The sequence below is a fragment of the Strongylocentrotus purpuratus genome, unplaced genomic scaffold (genome assembly GCF_000002235.5).
Source record: "Strongylocentrotus purpuratus isolate Spur 01 unplaced genomic scaffold, Spur_5.0 spur5_scaffold_17, whole genome shotgun sequence".
In the NCBI taxonomy this organism is placed as follows: Eukaryota; Metazoa; Echinodermata; class Echinoidea; order Camarodonta; family Strongylocentrotidae; genus Strongylocentrotus; species Strongylocentrotus purpuratus.
The window spans coordinates 25,917,207-25,939,619 of record NW_022145602.1 but is presented as its reverse complement, the minus strand read 5'-3'; the positions used below and the strand labels follow the sequence as shown (position 1 = coordinate 25,939,619).

The 22,413-nt window shown below is 36.5% G+C and overlaps 1 protein-coding gene across 4 annotated transcripts; it reads right to left on the bottom strand.

Moving 5' to 3' along the window:
* Window positions 1–965: 965 nt before the first annotated feature.
* LOC578835 (CCR4-NOT transcription complex subunit 2) lies at window positions 966–21,896 on the bottom strand. 4 transcript variants are annotated; one of them, XM_030987977.1, is made up of 14 exons: window positions 21,820–21,896; window positions 18,719–18,764; window positions 17,044–17,099; window positions 16,114–16,253; window positions 15,408–15,471; window positions 14,542–14,746; window positions 13,880–14,139; window positions 12,064–12,198; window positions 10,943–11,038; window positions 9,848–9,949; window positions 9,070–9,226; window positions 8,120–8,231; window positions 7,553–7,653; window positions 966–3,058 (listed from the first exon to the last, which is right to left on the bottom strand). In XM_030987977.1, exons 1-14 carry the CDS (start codon window positions 21,836–21,838, stop codon window positions 2,818–2,820), a joined length of 1,734 nt encoding a protein of 577 aa, XP_030843837.1. In that variant the 5' UTR covers window positions 21,839–21,896; the 3' UTR covers window positions 966–2,817. The 4 variants fall into 4 exon arrangements, with proteins under 4 accessions (XP_030843837.1, XP_030843838.1, XP_030843839.1 ...); XM_030987978.1 differs by having other exon boundaries at window positions 10,943–11,035; XM_030987979.1 differs by having other exon boundaries at window positions 10,943–11,032.
* Between the last annotated feature and the right edge of the window lie 517 nt (window positions 21,897–22,413).

Genomic DNA, 22,413 nt, shown 5'->3' with positions numbered 1-22,413 from the left:
GGTGATGTCATTCTTAGTTCAGTCTGTTATCGGTCTCATGTCGGTCTCATGTCGGTCTCATTGGTTCGACTCAGGTATTAAAGGCATCATTTAACAATATTAAATCTGAGATGCATGGCCCTACGTGTTATTAGTGCCTGTGATGATCATGAAGTGCCTCAAAAAAGTAAAAGTCTTTGAGTGACTGGTTCAACCATACTCATTCTTCCCAATAGACTGTAGAGTTATTCAAACCATAAGGAAAAAGACAAATGAAATTTTGATATCCAATCATAAATATCTTGATAATCAGACAGGCGATCGGTTTGTAAAAGTCGTGGGATTCCTGACGGACCTTAAGATTTATAATTATGATGGCAACCTAGATTATCATTTACATCTAAAATTGAAATAATTCTGCTTACATTATCTTTCGTTACAAAGGAAGGTGTGACAGGACCATCGAACAAAACATTAAATGACTGAACTTTGTGCACGTGTACATACATGCATTAGGTATAGGTACCGGAGCTTATCTCTCCAAATAATCAATAACATCTCTGGAATAATCAGGGTTTTATCAGATGGAAAATTTAGATTGTGTACATCAGCGAATTCTGTTACTCATTACTGCTTTCATGGAGACATTTTGCAATTATAGCTAACTTTGAGCTCTGGTATTGGAATCGTATTCTGGGAGAAAATTGCGGTGATTTATTCTGGATTGTTTATCCTGCAGTAGATTGGTTGTTTGAACCAGTAAAATGAAAGCGAATGCACAAAAACTTACTGGGCATCATCTTTGATAAAAAAACACAAATCCGATTTGCACAGATTGACCTGGCTGTGTTAAGCACATGGTGTCGGGCCTACTTATCTGGATTTCCTTATATTTCTATGCTCATTACTCGGCCCTATACATTTTTCACCAACATTGTTTGGCACATGTAATTTATTTGTAATCTTGAACATTCAGTGTAAGTTTCGTTGGATTCTGTGAGAATTTATTTTCCATGTTTACCAGATCTCAAGTAAATATGATCATGACGCTTTGTAGCATTTAACACTAGTCTCAGATTCAGCAACAATGACTTTTTGCTCCATGGAGAGCATACCATCTGGTAACCATACTACCCACTCACTTAAGCCACTATGGCCTGAGTATCCAAAGTTGTACCTGTCGATACACATGGGTGGAGAGAAGAAATGTTGATAAAATACCTTGCTTAAGAATATCATAGATGTATACGCAGGGCTTAGCACTTACTGTGGTCTGACTCACATGGGCACCTAAATGTTAACTCAAAGGCATGGTTTAACAATGTTAAATCTGAGATACATGGCCCTACGTGTTATCAGTGTTTGTGATATGGTGTAATACAAAATTTGCGCTTCAAAATGATCAAGAAGTGCCTCAAAAACGTAAAAATCTTTGAATGACTGGTTTACCATACTCGTTTTCTTTAATAAACTGTAGTGTTATGAAAACTGTTAGGCTAACCCAAAATTTGGGTTCGATTTCCAATCACAAATATCTTGATAATCAGACAGGCGATCGGCTTCTAAAAGTCATGGGGTTCCTGACTGACCTATAGGTTTATAATTATCATTGCAGCATGAGCTAAATCAAGGATATTGTTTCAGAATCTGAGACAAAGTTATTAGATCCCTTTAAGACCCCCACAACTTCAAAATTTACAGCAGAGGCCTATTGATAAAGACCCTATGAACATAACTTCAGACGTTTAGTGTGAAGTCCTATACTGAGGCTTGGACCCATGTCCTTCGTATCTCCTGTGTCAAACCCCTCAACCACAATACCTCAAAATGTAAGTGAAGAATGAGAAGGCCATGACAAGAAATAAAGAAGTGATGATTGAGAAACGCCAACCTGAAGACTGAGGAAGAAAACCTGGATTTAGATCCTGTACAACCCGACAGCTGAATCAAAAAACGGAATCATGTACGAAATACTGTTTACAAATATGCAGCAAGCTCTTAAAATCATCAAAGTGAATAAATCTACCCCAATCCTTTCTCACATACCAGTTATACAATATCTGCTGAAAGAGAATGTTGAATTCTGGGTAAGGTGAAAAATTGAACTTTGTACGACTCTTTCTATCCTCATATGGAAAAGATGGTAGCAGTTTCCCCATGAAAAAAGGACTTTGCTTAAAATGCTCTCATATTTCCAATATGGCTAGAAACAGTTTATAATTTCGGACATGACATCCAATGCAAAATTAATGTGCAGTCCCACATGCTCATGTCAGTGTCCAGTTATTTAAAAAAAAAAAAAAATCCAGTAAGATTTGGTTCTTTATCTAAACTTGTTGGTGATTCTAAACCTCATGATACACAATTTCATCCCCCCCCCTCAATTCACAAACAACCAGTCCGAATCTTCAGCCATTTCTAAACAGTTTCTTTCACAATGCAATCCCATGACCAGAACTCAACATTATCATCCCAAGCATTGTGACTTTTGTGTATTCAACTATTCTCCTGTGTCAAGATAGGTTGTGTCTTTCCTAATCCCACTCTCTATATCACAGATTAATGGAGTCTAACTTCAGCATTAGATTTGGTAATCCCCTTGATATTAAATCACAGTGTTCCAAGATTGTCAACACAAACCGCCTCTACCTGAAACTTTTCTCTATCACGACCATTCCCAACCCTATTTCTTTTTTTTACTCTAACACCCTTACAACAGGGCTCATTAAAACAATGAAAAACAAAACAAAACTTAAAAAGGTTCGGGAAGAGATAGAGAGAGAGGCAAGAGAGAGGAAGGGGAGAAAAGAAAATGTAGAAAAGGAAATACTGAGAGAACTATTTCTGGAATGCGGGATTTGTCGAGGTGTTGTGATGAAAGGATGCTGGCAAATGGGGGCGCTCTTCAAGCTTGTCATAGTCGAGATGGAAGTCCTTGGCCATCTTGCACCAGCGGTTATAGTCAAAGTAGTAGTAGACGCCCCTCTCGAACGTACTCGTCTTGACCTGGGGCTCCATGCCGGGTCCTCGGGTGATCCAGACTCGCTCGTCTTTGTGGTACCTCCAATCACGATTGTACCTGAGGAGAAAACACAAATAACATGCAAATGAAAATGACCAATTCTTTGTTTATTTATCGTCATGCTGTACACAGAGCAGTGGTCTCGTAACCTGGAGGTCCTGGGTTTCATGCATGTTTTCAATCCATTAGTTCATGATAGACATACTACAGTGCGAGTCCAAAAAAAGTTTACACCTAGAAAATTGCTAATTATTTAAAAAATAATCTATGAACAGTAAATTATTATACATCTTATGAAAGAGTGTTTTATCCCGAATCATTTGGTATCATTTTTGTGTGGTATGTGTTCACGCTTGGATGAACAGGAGGCATTGTTTGCGAGAGTGCAAAAATCGACTTGCGCCAAAGTGAGGCCTACAGTATGTATTACGTTGGGATTAGCGGAGTGAGAGAATGAATTGAATGTATTAAATGAAATGCATTGCATATGATTTTTGGAGAAGAAAAGTCACACAAACACACACGCGCACAAAATGTTCGTGGATATTTGATATTCGACATTTGATATGTGTGGCATGATTAATTTTGTCAGGGATGTTATTCGGATCTGCAAAGACCGAATTAATACCCAGATCCCAATTGTTTTATTCAAACATCACATAAGCAACTTTGGCGCAATGCCTCCTGTTCATCCAAGCGTGAACACATCCCACACAAAATGATTCTAAATGATTTGAGATAAAACACTCTTTCATAAGATGTATGATAGTTTACTTTTCATAGATGATTTTTAAAATAATTAGCAATTTTCTAGGTGTAAACCTTTTTCTGACTCAGACTGTACATAACCAAAGTGATATAATTTAAGTAATGTAACATTACTTAAATGATATAACTTTGGTTACACAAGCATTGAAAGGGCAATAAAAAGCAGTCCCTTGAATGTTAAATGCTAGACAACAAAGCTTAAAATAGAAATGAAGGTATTTGTTAAAGAAAAAAACAATTAAAGAATCCCTATCCCAAGATAATGTGATAATGAGAGGCTTCTCAGGAAGCTATTCGATAACTGTTTCAATTTTTGTTTAGATTTCGAAGTTAATAATATGTTAGACTACTGAGTACTATCATCCAGTATTCATAGAAGAAAAAATATGAATATAACTATTATACTAAAAAAGAACTACACTGAATGTTAAAAGTTTAGGACTATAATTAATGACAGCTGTCAACAAACAAACAAGATCTATACAAACATACAATAGCCAATTCATGAGAGCAGATATATGTATGGTACATGGGCTCAGAGCTAGAATGGTATTAACTCTGTGTTATGTATATGAATTAACGCCCTTCTAGCTACAAATGCACAGGGCCAAACAGTTGGATTAATAGTCCCATGTATGCATATTTCTGTAATAATGTTGGTGCTTTTTGAAAATTATTTTAGATTATCATTTAGAATATCATTAAAGAATATCATTTTAGAATATCATTTATAACATTTAGAATGTCATTTAGAGTATCATTTAGAATATCATTTAGAATATCATTTAGAATACCATTTTAGAATATCATTTAGAATACCATTTTAGAATATCATTTTAACATTTAGAGTATCATTTAGAATATCGTTTAGAATACCATTTAAGAATATCATTTAGAATATCAATTTAGAATGTCATTTTAGAAATTTCATTTTAGAATATCATTTATAATACCATTTTAGAATATCATTTAGAATATCATTTTAAAATATCATTTAGAATATTAGAATATCATTTAGAATATCATTTAGAATATCATTTAGAATATCATTTAGAATATCATTTAGAATATCATTTAGAATATCATTTAGAATATCATTTAGAATATCATTTAGAATATCATTTAGAATATCATTTTAGAATATCATCAAATTTAAAAACTTGTTTACATCATCTGGTTCCAACAGCAGATTAAATGCATGATAAACAAGGACTATAGCCTTGCTCAGATATAACACGGCGAAACCGTTGCAGTTTTTTCTATGATCTTGTAAAATGTAATACGCTACACATTCCTGTATCTTATAACACATAGCTCAATGGCTGCTTTTTCACAGCGATTTACTGCATCATATCTGAACAAACCTATATAGAATTTTTTTTTAAAAATAGATGTCGACCCCATAAAATAAGGTTATCATTGACGTCAAATGGTAGACATGAAAGCTAAAAATAGTAGGGATGGATTAAAGACAGAGCTGCCAACCTCCAGAACAGAAAATCAGTAATCACAAGGCTCAAAATCAGTAATTTTAGGTATAAATCAGTAATTTCCTATGCTGCGCTATGAATCTAAAAAAAACGGCACGCCAACACTGCGCGGACGCATGATTATCTGAAATTTTTGGTGACTAATTTACTCACACAAAGTTGTTAAATATTGAGTTTCAGGTCATCACAACAGTTTTCCATGAAAAATGGCTCCTATTAATAGAATACTTGATACTTTTCCGTCTTTCTCAGCGAGTGTTGGAGGCCGCCATACTTCACAGCACTCGTTAAGATAAATCATATTAAAAAAAAAATTAAAAAAATTTAAAAAAAAAAAAAAATTAAAAAAAAAAAAAAAAAAAAAAAAAAAAAAAAAAAAAAAAATCCGTAATTTGAGACAACATTCCGTAATGGTCGTTAATTTCCGTACCAATTACGGGAAATCCGTACTAGTTGGCAGCTCTGTAAAGAGATTATGTGAAGAAAACAATTTCCAATCAGTTAGTTTCTTAATAAAGGTTTCTTCCCCGGACTTAAGACCATCATTAAAGGAGCTACACAAAGAAAATTCACTAACAACTCATGATTAGAACAAATTACATATGGATAGAAAGATTTTCTCTTGAAAAACACGAACAATTTGCTGAGAAATCATATCAATATCATGGAAAGGCGTAAAATGCAATTTTTCAAGACCCTCCTTAGACCCCGGAACGCCCCTGAACGTAAGTCAAACACACAAGCGTAGCAAGCTCTGAATTGTGACATCACACACTGGACGAACAGCTCAGTGCTGTGTAGAGGTATGCAGCTACATGTAGCCAGCCGTGTCCCGTATGTGACGTCACAAATATTGACACTCTACGAAGGACCGCTGAACGCAAAAAATCTGGATCTCAAAACTAACATTTTTGAGAGTTGATTACTGCGGCCCGAAACATATTTTTAAGAGAAGAGTTGTTGTATTTGATCGGCAAGGCTTCCCCTTCACAATGATATGAGTTTTGCATCAATTCAAAACACTTTTGATTTCTTCGTGTGGCTACTTTAACATTAAAATTCGTCGCCTGGCTGGCAGAAGGGCGTTAGCTTGAATTTCAGCTTAAAAATGAAACGTTAAGCAGAAGGGCGTTAGCATTAAATCGCCTCAAACTTTTATAAAACTGACTTATTTCCGGAAAAAATTTGTGGACGTGTTCTATTATAACATTGCTATTAGTCTTTTAAGTTTTAAACCAATTTGAATATAAAACAAATCTTTAAATGCGAACAATTCGAAAAGTAGTTTTAAAGTCGCTTGCGCACTAACGCCCTTCTGCCAGCCAGCCAACGAATTGTTGATTAGCATAAACAGGTGAAGCAAATAACATTGGTTTAATTATCCCTCCATAGAAAGACTCAAAACGTCAGTAATTATTACAGATTGACAGTAAAATGTCAGACAAACAAGACTGAAATAAGAAATGAAGGATACAGAATAAACATCAAAGAAGCCATATATCACAGCTATTTCTTGGTAATTGGTAACAAACATATTCATTGACGTTAGATATTCAATTACCCCTCCATCGAAGGATTAAAATGTCAATTAATATCAAAGACTGAAAATAAATTGGCAGACAAACAACACAGAAATAAGAATGAACAATACAGAATAAACATAACAGAAGCCCTATTACAGCTACTTTATATTAATTGCTAACAAACACATTTCTTGACCTTTGACATGCTGGCTTGTTCACAGGTTGATCACATTTAAATTTTCTTTCTTTTTCTTTATCTATAGATAATGATGCAAGCATAACATGCTTTCCATACACCTGTATGCTACATCAACCTTATGCTACATCAATCAATAACGGGGACAAGTAGGAGCTTTGTTGTCGGCAACTACATTTCTTCCGACCCAATTGCCTTTAAGTATTCTCCAAGAGATTAGGGGGGAATTGTTGACTGGCCTACGGGTTGGACCAAGTCTGGTGTCAGCGAATTATGGCCTTCTGCACATGGAAACTGACGAGTGACTCCCTTTAAGCTCTCCAAATATAGATACAAGTTGGGTCCTGTTTCGTAAAATACGTTATCAATCAGAAATGCTTAATTTCTATGACAAATTTGCTCTCAGCCAATGAAAAGCCATGATTTTAGTAGCTTATAACAGTTATTGCAACTTGTTATTGATAACAGGGCCCATTTGTGACTGAACACTGGCATGAATTTGTTGTTTTGCATTTTTTAATTTTGTTTTATTCAATCAACACAAAATAATGCTAGAAGAAGTATCATCACTTACAATTCTGCAGCAGCTGCTAACTGTAACACATCTCCACCATGCGTGTAGTACAAGTAAAAGAGCAGATCTTCTCCGTATCTTGATAACTTGATAGGTGCAAGCTGAAAAACAAAATAAAAAGAAGGGTGCAATAAATCAAAATCCCTCATTACCAAAGAGGCGCATATTTTGGACCCATCAACGACTGAATTCTCATATTTCCCATAGGTTAAATACAGACACCATCCTGTTCCAGTAGGCAATGGGTTTATTTGTCTTCAACAATATGAACAATTGAATTCAGCTCAGTTCAGTCCAGTCCAGTCCAGTCCAGTCCAATCCAGTCCAATCCAGTCCAGTCCAGTTCAGTTCAGTTCAGTTCAGTTTTGCAGTGCACGTAAAATATGTATATATAAAAATTGCAACAATAAGAAAACATGTAAAATTAAATGAAAGAGTTACACAAAATAGATTACACTAATACAATTAACTTTACTTCAGCGATGTCAGATTTATTTTGCTGGTAGAGTTGGGGGGAGGGGGGGGGGTTGAGGGAGGGAGGGCGTTTCACTGGTGATAGAGACTAACCTTATCTCGTATGTGGAGATTGGTGAGATACTCCTGGGGTACGTGATAGTCAATGTCTTGAGGTCTGCTTGGTGCATCCGAACTCGGCGACTGGAACGTACTGTACAGGTTTCTATAAGAAATTACAGGATAAGAATCACAATTACCCACATGTATCTTCATGACCAGAAAAAATTGTCTGATTTTAATTTCAATTTCAATTTCATTTTATTGTCCCGTGAAAATCCACTTTGCTCACATCTTACACACAGCTTAAGATAACATAATGTACATTGATACACGTACATGGCATAGATAGATGTTATAATGGGATAAAACAAGAGCAGTATTCAGTATTTTGTTTTGACTTACTTACAGGCTAAAAAGTGGTTGTGTGACATGACCAAGAAAATACAAAAGAACTTGATATTACATAGTAGACTGATTGTTTGTAACAGTATGGATAGAGAGAGGAACAAAGGAATTTAGGAAACCTTGAGTACGACAGTTTATGGATCTGAGTCGTTTACCATAGCACATGAAAACATAATCTTTACATGTACTTGAAACACACATGATGCCATTGACTTTATGCACACAGTTACTAACAAGTAGTTACTCCTACACAACATCGGTACCACACGAGTTAGAGAGAAAAACCTGAGAAAACAAGGGGGTGTATCACAAAGACTAAGATCGACTTTAAGTTGGACTCAACTATAGCAGGCCATTCATGCCACTGGTTGCTCTCACTACTGGGCTCTCAATTATGATCTTTAGATTAAATTTTGTCCTTCAACAATGAACTATCAAAAAAGGTAAATTCTGAAGATTTGTGACCACAAATTGTACGTCCCTTGAGAAAGCAATGCCAGGAATGGTTAGAGGAACTAGTGGCATGAACGGCCTGCCACAGTTAAGTCCAACTTAAAGTTGATCTTGGTCTTTGTGAAACTCTCCCATGGACTTACTCTGGTGAATTGAGATTGAGTCCCAACGTTGTCAGGTCGCTCCCGAGGGCTAACTGGACGAGATTAGGGTCCGTCTCTGCTGCTCTGATGAAGGTTAGAAGTCCTACCATACCAAATGGATCCGTTAACATTCCTGGTGGGATGTTCATCACTTTACCTGAACACAAAAAAAATGAATTTAAAATATTTGCTAACTGTTGTTTGATAATAAGGTACTATGCGCTTAAAGGTAAAGACCAGTTTTGGTAACACCCCCCTCTCAAAAAAGGAAATGGAAGCTCTTTTTACCAATCATGTGAAAGAATATGTTTTGACTAATACGTGATGATACAAATTTTGCCGGGAAACCGCCTACTAATTGATATATTTGGTAAATTATCGATCCGGCCTAGATAGATATCACAAATGCACTTCAACATTGAAAATTCAGGCATTAATTTTCAGCTTTGTTGCAAATTTAGGTTGAAGTATTGCCCTCTAAACCTCTGAATGCAATATTTAAACAATATTGAATTGATATTTTGCACCTAAATCCCTTGAACCACAATTTTACTACTACCAGTCTTAACTTTTAATCCACATTTAGGGTTATATTTTAAAAAATTAATTTGCCTGAACACAAGAAAAACACATATCGTCATTGCAATGGCTACCAAGAATTCATAATGATAATAATACTTGGATTGATATGGCCCCTTTACCAGAGGATACAGGGCATTGAAGTACTGTGTTTGATTAAAAAAAACCTGTCTAATACTGTTCATATACATGTACATACCATCTGCGTGTATTTGGATGCCTTTGACCTCATTCCCGTTGCCATTCTCTTCCGTGTTGTTGTTTGCCTTGTCCCCAGGAAACCTTGCATTGTCTTTTTGTTCTAAGAAGGGTAGGGAGACAAAAATAATGATTACATCGACATCAACAAACATTTCTTTAATACATGCATGTAATCATCATCATGATTCATACATGAGATAATTGAAATTTAAAATCTATTTGTTTTCAACCCATTGCCTATGGGAAACGGGTGGCCCCTGTATTTAAAGTGACTCAGTACTGTATCTTTGCCTCAGAAGGCTCAGATTCTGAAACAAGATCCTGGATTTAGCTCATGCTGCAATGATAATTATAAACCATAGGTCAGTCAGGAACCCTGTCTAGAATGACTTTTACATGTGTGATTATCAAGATATTTATGATTGGAAATTGAAATTTCATTTTTCGTTTTCCTATCGGTTTTTATAACACTACGGTCTATTGGGGGAAAACGAGTATGATAAAACCGGTCACTCAAAGGTTTTTTACTTTTTTGCGGCACTTCTTGATCATTTTGAAGCGTGATTTTTTTTTAAGGCTTCAATATAACACCATATCACAGACACTGATAACATGTAGGGCCGTGCATCTCATATTTAACATTGTTAAAGCCCATCTGTACTAGTGTACGGGAGGGATTAGACCACTCTGCAAGGTCACTGGACAGGTGGTTATCTCATCAAACCAGCTCTCAATTAACATACGAAAAACAGGATCATGGGGGACCAATGGTCACCGATTAGGCATGGTTTGTTATATAGAGGGAGCAAGTAGCTTAAAGTACATGTACATGTAGTACAGTGGGCCTTTAAACAGATGTTGTAGATTACCAAAAGTAGACCTCATTTCATCTCTCTGCACTGTCGCTCGTTTGCTACACATGCAATTTCGCACTAAACAATAGACCCAAATGATACAAATGCTTTGTGCTACACAATGGCATTGTATAACATTTTTATGTCTGCCTTTTTGTTGTATGAAATCCAACTCATGGTTGCAATAAATAAATAAATAATATAATTAAAAAAAAAGAATAAAGAGTTGAGAAACGTACCACTCTTGATGTTTGCTCCTGGTAGCGCTGGGAAGTCCTCGCTCTGCATCTGGAACTCCGGGGTCGGCTCCGCTTGTTTGCTTACCATACCAACTGCATCAAGTATGAAACGGGGGGAGGGAAGAAGAGAAACAGAGACAGACAAGAAAAAACAAAAACCCATCCCATTCCACTACGCTGTCGGGACCGGAATCTCTTAAAGGCTTAATTCATCATTGTTATTCAAATTGGCAACAATATTTCAGTTTCGATGCTATATTACTCTATAAGAATGTATTATGGCTCTCAAAACTAAACACAAAATTTGAAAATTTCGGTAAGTTGAAATATGGTTGATTGATAAGCAAAGATTTTGAACCTCCCAATATGTTGCCAATTTAAGAATTTTAAAGCTTATTTTGATTTTCTTTTTATTCTTGGCATCATTCTTTTATACAGGTTTTCACTAACCAAAAAAGGAGAAGAAAAAATATGCCTCACCTATGAAAATTGTACAATGCCTTTGAAAATTGAAACACAATTCACAGCACCAGAAATCAGAGACACAAACAGAAAGAGGAAGAAACTGAGGGAGTGAGATGGACAGAGGCAAAGAGAAATAGCAGGAAAACTGGAAAAGAGGTGGCCAGACAGAGGCAGAGGGAGTCATGAAGAAACAGTGAGATAGAAAGGGTGTGTGAGAGTGAGGGAGAGAGAAAGGGAGAGAGACAGACACATAAACGAAGAGCGAGAGAAAAAGAGAGACGGACAGACAGACAGACAGAGACACAAACAGGTAGAGGAAGAAAGTGACGGAGTGAGATGGACGGAGGCAAAGAGAAATAGCAGGAAAACTGGAAAAGAGGTGGCTAGACAGAGGCAGAAGGGTGTGAGAGAGAGACAGAGAAAGAGAGAGAGAGAGAGAAAGGGAGAGAGAGAGAACATGGGAGAGATAGACAGAGAGACAGACAAATAGACAAAAAGAGAGAGAGAGAGAGAGAGAGAGAGAGTGGGGGGGGGGCAGGGCGAGGGTAAATGAGAGGGAGGGGGATAACAGACTGACACAGCTAAAATTATTACAGAGACCAAAGTAATGTGGAGGGGGACAAAAGAAAAAGGAATGTCACAGACTTAATATTTACCATAAGCAGGCCTGCCTGCCATTGGATTTGGCTGAAACAAACTGACATTCCCTGATGACGATTCTCCCGTTTGTCGCCCTCTTGTGCCCGCCAAAACTGGAAAGTCCGTGCTGTCAAGGATTGAGGTGTCATTTGCTGCAAGGTAGAGAAAGATACAGGGCAGTTATTTACACATTTCAGTCCAAAATATCTTGCTGGTTTTAATCTTAGATTCTCTCAAAACGTTTAAAGAAAGCCAGAAGGGAAGGACTCATCTTATTATGCACAAGTTCAAGCCATTCAAGATCTGAGCAAACTTATTAAAGTATGGCTTGATCAATTCCAAATGAAACACTGTAGGCAAGTTTCACAAATAAATTAGAAGGTTAAATTTGTCTCCTTTGATATAATTCTAGTGTATCTTCAGTTGCACATGTAGGTCAGTTTGGTTATGACACTGTACCGGAAGGTTTCTTTTGTTCAAAGGTTTCAATTTTACAGTGGCTTCACATGTACAAATCACCAGAATACATTTTCTCTGTATGTTAGGACTATATACATTGAAATGCTTCAAATATATGTATAAGGGTTATTTAAGTGGAACAAAATGAAATTGTCATTTATTATGTAAAATGTAAAAGCTGTAACTTCCTTCTTCTTGTCTCTTATCTTTTCTCTTTTCTTTTCTTCCTGCGACTGTCTTTACCTTTATGTTATCTTTATCTTTCCTCTGTCCTCTGTTGTTGTGAATGTATGTATTATGTTTTTTATATAAAATGAGTTTATATCTTGTTTACGTAAGTATTTATTTGGGGATCATTCTCATCAAGCCAATTTTGGCTTTCATGATTCCCTACTTCCTTTTATGTTATGTTGATAATGAACGAACATGAATATACTTTTGATGTTTTTTAAAAGAGAGTGAAATAATAAATGAAATAAAATGAAATGAAATATTCAATATATATGAGCTTTGTATATTACTTCTGTAAATAAATATTGCAGGTTCAAAGACACTCTCAATCAGCATAAAAACAACTCTGACTTTGGTTCCGTTCACAGGGTTTAATTTTATTCTTGATTTTCTTCAAATTCCATACTAAACTGTTAACCAATAGAACAGGATTTAAGGTTTGTTTAGGTTGTATTTATACATTCCACCTGTAAATAAAATATTTTATTGGAAATAGTTTATTGATCACAAATGCAATTACTTCTCTCCTTTGCATAATGAATTATGTTATTATGACTTATGTTTGCTCTGTTTTTGTTTTTCTTGAATGTTTAAACTACATGTGGTCTATCTACCCTGATTATCATCTGGGCCCCGTTGCATTAAACTTACCGTTGATGGTAACTTTGCCATTTTGATAGGCTGTTGAGCCCTGTTACCATGGTAGTTACCATTGATGGTAAAGTTACCATCAATGGTAAGTTTTATGCAACAGGGCCTTGGTGTTTGTATATTTCTATCATTTGCAATATCGTATTCTATGTATTTTAAAAATTTTGCTGGTAAAATGTGAACAATTCAGCCCATCTGCTGCTATTAAAGGCCGGCTGTAAGCTGTACACAGCATGGTCAATGACAGGTGGCTATCTCATCAACTCAGCTCTCAATTAACATAAGAAAAAGAGGATCATGGGGGACCAATGGTCACCGCTTAGGCATTGGTTTCTATATAAAGGGAGCAAGTAGCTACAAGTAGGACAGTGGGGCTTTAACACATTTTGTATTTATACAATGAATAAATAAATACATATAAATAAAATATTTTTAAAGTAGTATTCCCAAATGAAATGTTATCTACCACCTGCCACATCCATCACCACTCACCATTTCCGTAACCGCCAAAGTTGCCTAATAACGCGCTCTGTCCTCCACCAAAGCTTGGGGGTCGATTGAACGCGCCAATACCGCTTGAGTTGGTCGGCGTTACTCCGCTTCCTATTACCCTCGACTGCTGCTGTTGTTGTTGCTGCTGTTGCTGTTGTTGTTGCTGCTGTTGTTGTTGTTGTTGCTGTGCTGACGAATGTTTCTGCTGCATAGCTAGAATACTGGGTGAGGTCCTGTTGTGACCCATGTTAAGCAGCCCCCTAAAAAAATATTAATGGAAAATAAACATTATTTGCACTTAAACAAAAATAAAGGGATTCTGTAGACCTGGCAGAACAAAAGCTGAAGAGCATTTTAAACAAATAAAGAAATTATCATGAAATATGACAATCATGGTCGGCTATCTATGGTCTATGGAAATCTATGGTCGGCTTAAAAATTTTTTTTAATTTAAAACCTCTTTTTGGAGAACAGAAAAAAAATATTAAAGCATTCATAAGTGAGAAAAATTAGCTCAAAGACGGAGAAAAAAGTATTAAAAAAAAAGATATCCGACCGCCCGACCCATGTTTTGGCACCTAAAGGGCTATACAACATCTTTCTTTTTTTGGCCGGATAGTAAACCGGTCCATTTCAAACCAACACATGACCTTTGACCTCACCTGTTTGGTGATGCCGGGTTAGGAGGTGGCATGGAAGGCATGGGCATGCCCGATGATGATGTAGGGAGACCAAGACTGGAGTGGCTTGACATGCCTGAACTCCGGGGAGGAGGGAAGGCTTGCTGCTGCTGCTGCTGCTGACTGGACATCCCTCTCGGCGGTAACGCATTCTGGATGCCTAATCCTGTCAAGGAATCAAATTCATCTTCATCATTTATTAAAGTCAGTATTCTTCTCTCTTAAAGCCTGTCTGTACTAGTTTGGCCAGGAGGGATTAGACCACCCAGCATGGTCACTGACAGATGGTTTTCTCATCAACTCAGCTCTCAATTAACATAAGAAAAAGAGGATCATGGGGGACAACGGGCACCACTTACATGTAGGCATTGTTTTCTATATAGAGGGAGCAAGTAGGTCCAAGTAGTACAGTGGGGCTCTAAGAGGGGTTACTGAAATTTGTGCCATGATGACACTCCCTCCCACGACTTCTTCTTGTATTTAGCATCCTCCTCATTCAGAACAACCTTACGGCTTTCTATCTATAGCTTTGATTGTTAATGTGAGGCTTTTGTTCTTGGCATACATGTACATGGACATGTAATTATAGAATATAAATAACCTTTCAAGAATAATCTTTTATGTACAGTTCTTTGTTTCCTTGATCAATTAGAGACATAATGTTTCCATGGATATATGTAAAAAAGAGGGGACTAACGGGTACCGCTTTGGCATTTTTTGCTATATAGAGGGCACAAGTAACTACAAGTAGTGCAGACAGGCTTTAAACACTCCAATTCTTGGGCAGAATTTGCAGCCAATGGGACTGAAGGACTTAATGACAATTGACAAATTTCCTAAGTTCTTACCTTGCTGACTGCCATAAAAACTTCCTGAGAACTGTGAGAGAGACTGGGATTGCGACGTCATTAACTGGAAGATGAAGAGAAAGATTGGGATGTGACTTTTCTTTCTTGAAACACACTCAATTAATTGAGAAATAATCTTGCTTATCAAAGATATCGTCATCATGATCGTCATCGTCGTCGTCGTCATCATCATCATCATCATCACCACTACCACCACCACAATCAGATGACCATCTCCATCATCACCACCAAATTGCAATTATCTCCATTTACCACAACAACCACCACCACCTCATAATTATCACACTTATCACCAGTGCCACATTATCTTCATATCATCATCACCATGATCACTGCTTACACCACCACCATCACCACAACCCTCTCTGTCACCATCATTACCACTGCCACCACTGCATTGTAGTTATCATTATTTACCACCACCATGACTATGATTATGATGTCATCATCATCATAATCATCATCATCATCATCATCATCACCACTACCACCACAACCATCTCCATCACCACCACTTTGTAATCATCATCATTTACTACCACCATCACTATCATCATCATCATCATCATCATCATCATCATCATCATCATCATCATCATCATCATCATCACCACTACCACCACCACCACCACCACCACCACCACCATCACCACTACCACCACCACCACCACATAAATTATCTTACATCTTTTTCTGGTCTGTGAGGAGGGAACATGGATGCAGGGTTGAAGAACATGGCATCACCGAAGTCATTGTCTCCTCCTTCCTTGTAAGGACCCATCTTACTCGTCTTCTCTTTCGTTCTACTCCCTAATAACGAAAATTCTGCGGCAAGCCAAATACACAATCCATCAAAAGGGGTTCATAAAGGCATCATCTAAAATATTGATTTAATAATACTACAGATACTTTCCATACTCTAAATACTAGACACTTCAGTTTTGGGTTCATAAAGGCATTGTCATTTCTAAAATATTGCTTTAATAATACTACAGATACTTCCCATACTTTAAATACTACAGACACTACAGTTTTGGGAATATAATAACACAATTTAACAAATTTTACACTGGGTGTTCAAACTTCCTTTGATCAAATGATATACACTCAAAAAACCAAACAGAAAATACATCTACAATGTACGTGAACAAGCTTGGTGATAAGCAGGAGAATATTAGGCTATTATCTCTATCTGGCCAATTAATGGAATGTGAAGCCCATGTATGTGTGAATAGTTTTCCGAGTAAGATATCTTTAGCAAGCTTTTCCAAACTTTCCATTACACTTTGCCAATCTAAATAGCATTCCACAGCATGATGTACATGTACACATACAATTCAGAATTACATTCAGACTCTTGGTTTTCATTAAGTTTCTTGAACAATACAATTCCATAACCAGGGTAGTGTTTCACAAAACCATCATACATGTAAGTACAAGTTCACAGACATCCCAATGAAATGTAACCAAAGTTGCTAACTACAACACACATGTTCAATGGGATGTCAGAAAATGTGTACTAATGGCATTATTTTTTTAATGATTTACAGAAATCTGATAAGCTTCAAGGGAGTTTTTTAAAAGTTCATTTTTAGCTGAATGAAGTCATTCTTACCTTGTGATGTTAAGTCTGTTGCACCGGGTTTCCTTATCTCTTGCGTCATACCAAATCTAAATTGAGGGAAAGAAAAAGATAATTGATAAATCTAGATTTATACAGCGCTTACAACAAAGTACCATCTCTAAGCACTTTACAAAGTATTATTACCCATGTCATCAGATTTATCCATGCACAGTGTGCACCATCTCCACTTCCTGGATAGTGTATCTACCATGGTCATTTCACCGGTATTGCACACTTTTGATTTATTTATTTATCATTTCTTTGTCCTTTGAAAGTGATGATCATGTAAATTAGAGTAAATGGCTCACTATCAATTATCTCATAAAACATGCATGTGTTTAGATGAGACGGTACATGTAGGAGAGATTCTAACTTTTTTCCCCTTATATTTTCTGTATTAAATTGCTGTAGTACAGAATTACATGTAGGCTTAGTGCTGTCTCCGAAACATAGTTACTCTTTTACAATTTCTCTCTATCACAATTGTGAAGACCAAAGGCACTTAAAAACAATTTTAAGCACAGTTTATCAAATTGCTGTAGTAAAGAATTAGGCTTACTGCTGTCTCCGAAACATCCTCTTTTACAATTTCTCTCTATCACAATTGTGAAGACCAAAGGCACTTAAAAACAATTTTAAGCACAGTTTTTCAAATTGCTGTAGTACAGAATTAGGCTTACTGCTTTCTCCGAAACATCCTCTTTTACAATTTCTCTCTAAAGATTGATGAGAAGACAATTGAAAAGACTAAAGGCATTTAAAAACAAGTTTAAAGCTACATATTTTGATCCTCAGCAGAAGAATAAGGCGACCCACACTGTACACGTTATCTTGATACATTGAACAACATGTTTACAAATATCTCTCATCTTTTTATGGCTTCCTCTTCACAAGTATTGATTCATTAACTTATCTTGTATAATATATCTGAACATGAAATGGCCTTCATGTGCAAATAAATATTACTATTCAGTATTTCAATAAACATATAATGAAACTTGATAGAGACCACCTGTACAGAAAGGCCATGTACATGTATTAACAGGCATACACCTCCACCCCCCCCCCCCCCCAATGACCAGTGCTCCTCATTTGAAAGCTGAATTAAGGATGTCCATGAAACTTTTTTGATAGACCAGTTCACGGTTCGAACATGTCCCCTATGACCCTGAATATCCACAGATCTTCAAAACATGAAGAGGTCCCACTTTGTAATTTTTGAAATAATCACTCCTACAACAATGGAGGTGCTACATAAATAGCCTTATTTATTTTCCCTTTTCAAAGAATACTTGCACCTGTGTATCATGGAGTGCACTGCTTGGGCATAAATGAATAATGATTACATAACTTTCATGAGCACGTACAGTATCCAGTATTTTGTCTCTGTGTATTGCACAATTTGGTCTGCAATGACCTTTATCTGCTCATGCTCAGACTACAAATATGAACTGGCTTATTATGTTACCGCTTACCGGCATCTTCAAACTCTTTACTAAACCTGACGATTTGTCAAGTTGACGGCCCTATCTGAGCAAAAACAAATCAAACGACACATGCTATTTGTACACCCTGCACACAAAGACCACCTGCTAATAAAGACTACATTTCTTGTCTCACGTGAGTAGCCATTATATAGAGGTTTTGCTGGAAAGCAAATACTTACTGTCCAGACATCTTGAAAGGTGTTCTTTCATCTGGATTGTCTTGGTCTGCACACAAAAAAACAAACAAACTAATAGTTAAGACAAATACAAAGTTTTAAAAATATAATAAAAATTAAAAATCAAATACCATTAAAGGGACTTGGTAACATTGTTCAGATGAGAAATAGTGGTGCTAAGGTAGTGACTTCAATGCTAGATGTACAATTAAAGATAATCTGAATATTTGAGTGAAAACGGACCATTTTTCATGGTACAAATTGGGAAAAACTGTGATAATTAAATTCTCCCAACTATATTATTACAATTTAATTACATTTTAGGTAAATGGAAATCTCACAAAGCAATAAAATGGCTCTACATTCTATTCCAGACATTAAAAGTGTTGACAGATTTTTTATAGCCTGTTTTATGTCTTTTTTTCATGGAAAAATGGTTGGGAAAATTCAAAAATGGTTGGGAAAATTAATGTTAATCCCTGTTAGAGGGTGTCGTACATCAATGCCTTTAAAGAAAACCATAGATATCTTTGTGGTTTGAGAAATTTTTCAGGATTTTATGCATGTCAGAGGGTTAGAACAGTAGAAGGAATATAGTAAGTAACATTTTATACACAAATTAAGAAATTGTTTTCATCAACTTTCAACAATGTTACCAAGTCACTTTAAGGAAGAACACATACATGTACATGGAAGTTGAAGGTGCTTAATTCTAGATTATTGGAATACACCTCTTGTTTAGAACTGAAAACTACTAACAAAAATTTTTGCCAAAGAAAATCTCTGTTTTGGAGAATATCAAGGGGTTTGAGCATTCTTAGTGCTCTGCATTACTATACTGTAGATGTTGTTTTGAAAACTGGAAAATGATTAAATCAAAGGGATCCGGTAACATTGTCTTAGATCCTTAAAAAAAATCCTTGATTTAGCTCATGCTGCAATGATAATTATAAACCTTTAGGTCAGTCAGGAACCCCATTACTTTTACAAGCCAATCGCCTGTCTGATTATCAAGATATTTATGATTGAAAATCTAAATCAAATTTTAAAATAGGGGTATTTTATTACGCGGAATTTGTTTTTTTCACATCGCAAGCGAAACCCGCAGAACGCCGGAAAAAAAATTGTTCCGCGGTCGATACTTATTTTTAAGGCACATTTTGTCCATGTATCCAAGGGCAAGGATATCCTCATTTATGTAGACCATCCTCATTCTTGGACCAGCGCCCCTACTGGTTAGACCTCATGCATTGTTTGAGTGAGTATCACTACATGATACATTACTGATCAGGTTTTGAATTCAAGAATTGTCATGTCCAGAGACACCAAGTTCAAAGATCAACTATGCTAGGCAAATTCATGCAAAAAAATATATTAAAAAAATTGACTTGAAAACACATCAGACAATTAGTCTGAACCGAGTCAGGAGCAAATTTGAAGAAATTATATTTTTAAATGTTGTAAAACTAAAGATATCAGAAGAAAACTGACCAAGTATCTGTCCTAAAAATCTTACATGTAAAATTGGTCGTAGACATTCGACAGCTGAAAATGACGCGCACGGTTGCGTTACGTGCGTTTATGAATCCAAAATCGTACCTCACACACACATTCTCGCCATACCGGGAATGGTCCGTCTTTGGGAGCTAGCCGGCTGAGAGTTTGCCAGCGATACCAACGCACCTTCAGAGCTCCACAGCGTGCAATTTTAGCGAAACTAAAAAGGTTCAAGGTGGGAAGGTGGCGGGCTAGCTTTTTGCCAAAACAACGCTAGATCGTCTGCTGGCAAAGTGAAAATAACTACGATCGAGAATATCGTCGGTTTCTTAACTTTTCAGTGAGATAATTCTGAATTCTAATTGAGACTATATAATAAATTAAATCGACAAAGAAACCTTGGTACATGTAGATCTCTTATAACTATACAAAAGCTTGTTTATTTCTTCATTTGACATTTGTTTTCGAGCCATTTTTTCGTAAGCGAGTCAATGCAAACTATGTATTACCAAACTTTCAACACACAAGGAACGGGGAACACTCGCAGACCTCGTATCAAATTCGCTGCAAAAAAAAATTTCAAGGGTGATTTTGAAGCAGTGAAAAAAGTTGGCGCTGTGATGCGCAGAAATATACTTGAAAGAAGCTTAAAAAATCACACCTGAATTTTCAGAAAATCGCATTTGTATTACCGTACCTAGTTGTGAGTTGTTTAAAACTCAGATTTTATGAAGATTTGTCAGAAAAAAATGTCAATTTTTTCCGTTTGGTGGTCATTTCTAGGCTGATATTTAAAAAGTTGCATCAGTAATGGGCCCGATGTTTCTCTTTTTGTACTCGCATGTTATTTCTACTTAGATTAAACATAGGACGGTTAGGGGTAAGACCGGATAACATTATAAAAAAGATATATCCTTCCAACCTCCCATATCCAAGTTTTGGGCTGATTATTGCCGACCCACCACAGCAAGGCCATTCAGATTTTCGTACGCGCGCGAAGCACCCTCAAGTGCCCCATGAATGTGCCTAGCTATGCATGACATTTTCATGACTCGAGGTGCGAGTGCGCAGGCGAGGGTATAACACACGTATAGCGTAGAGCATTTTCAGACACTCGAAATGCGTGACACTTGGTAGCTCTGCATAATTCGTTATTGATTTCTAGACTTGTCACAATCACATTTCACAACAATGAAATTAATCTAAATTTTAGCAAGCAAGCTCAATTAAGCTACTGTGTTGCAAAATCAAATTATCAACTACAGAATGTGGAAATATTTGGGAATTCATCTAACCCAATAAAATTAACCTCCTTAAAATTGAAAAAAATCTAATATAAGCACGCCAACAATCACAATCGACAAAAGTTTATCCGTGACATAGACCCTACACAAATAAGAACGTATGGGACTAAACTTAACAAAATGGCATTGTAACGAACCTACGCGACACAGCAAAATCAAAACACAATTATGAAGCAATCCAAGTATAAATTCACTCAACACAGATCGTTATGTTTAAATCGCTATTTAAGGATCCATAATTTCTACACAGATTGAAATATATTACAGATATAACGAGAAAAATCTTTAAAATATTTTACTTACTGAAATTGAAGATTGTCATTGATGTTGTACGTAGTAATGGCTGCCAATCGTAAGGAGTTTAGCGCCATCATGCGGCAAAAAATTGTGCTCAATTCAAATTACAGTTATTTAGTTTCATTCGTTTTGCCCCGTTTCGCGCATCGTTTGTTGTGCATTTGTTTGTGTTTGGTTTTTATGGGTCTCTATGTTTTGCTTTAAGTCAGGATTTGTATTAGTTTTCCCTTTGTTCTGTTTTTGAAAACTTCCTCCTAGTTCAAAACAATACCTTATATTCTTCTCCTTCAGCTTTTCTTCTCCCTCCACTCTCTTGTCGCCCCCTCTCTATCTCTCCTTCGAATCACTCTCTCTCTCTTTCTCTTTCTCCCTTTCTCTCACATCATAGCCAACTTTTTTGTAGTTTCCGGTTTTTCTCTTTCTATGTAAATTTGGGGCAAATCATGAGAAAATATTTAGCGGCGAATCAGCCAGCCGGCGAACGTCGAATGAGCGGGGGGGGGGGGGGGGGGGGATTTTTTTTTGTTGGTTGGGGGGGGGGCAAAATGTTATTTTGGGGTTGTTGTTGTTGTTGTTGTTTTTGGGGGGGTCAGGGGGGCC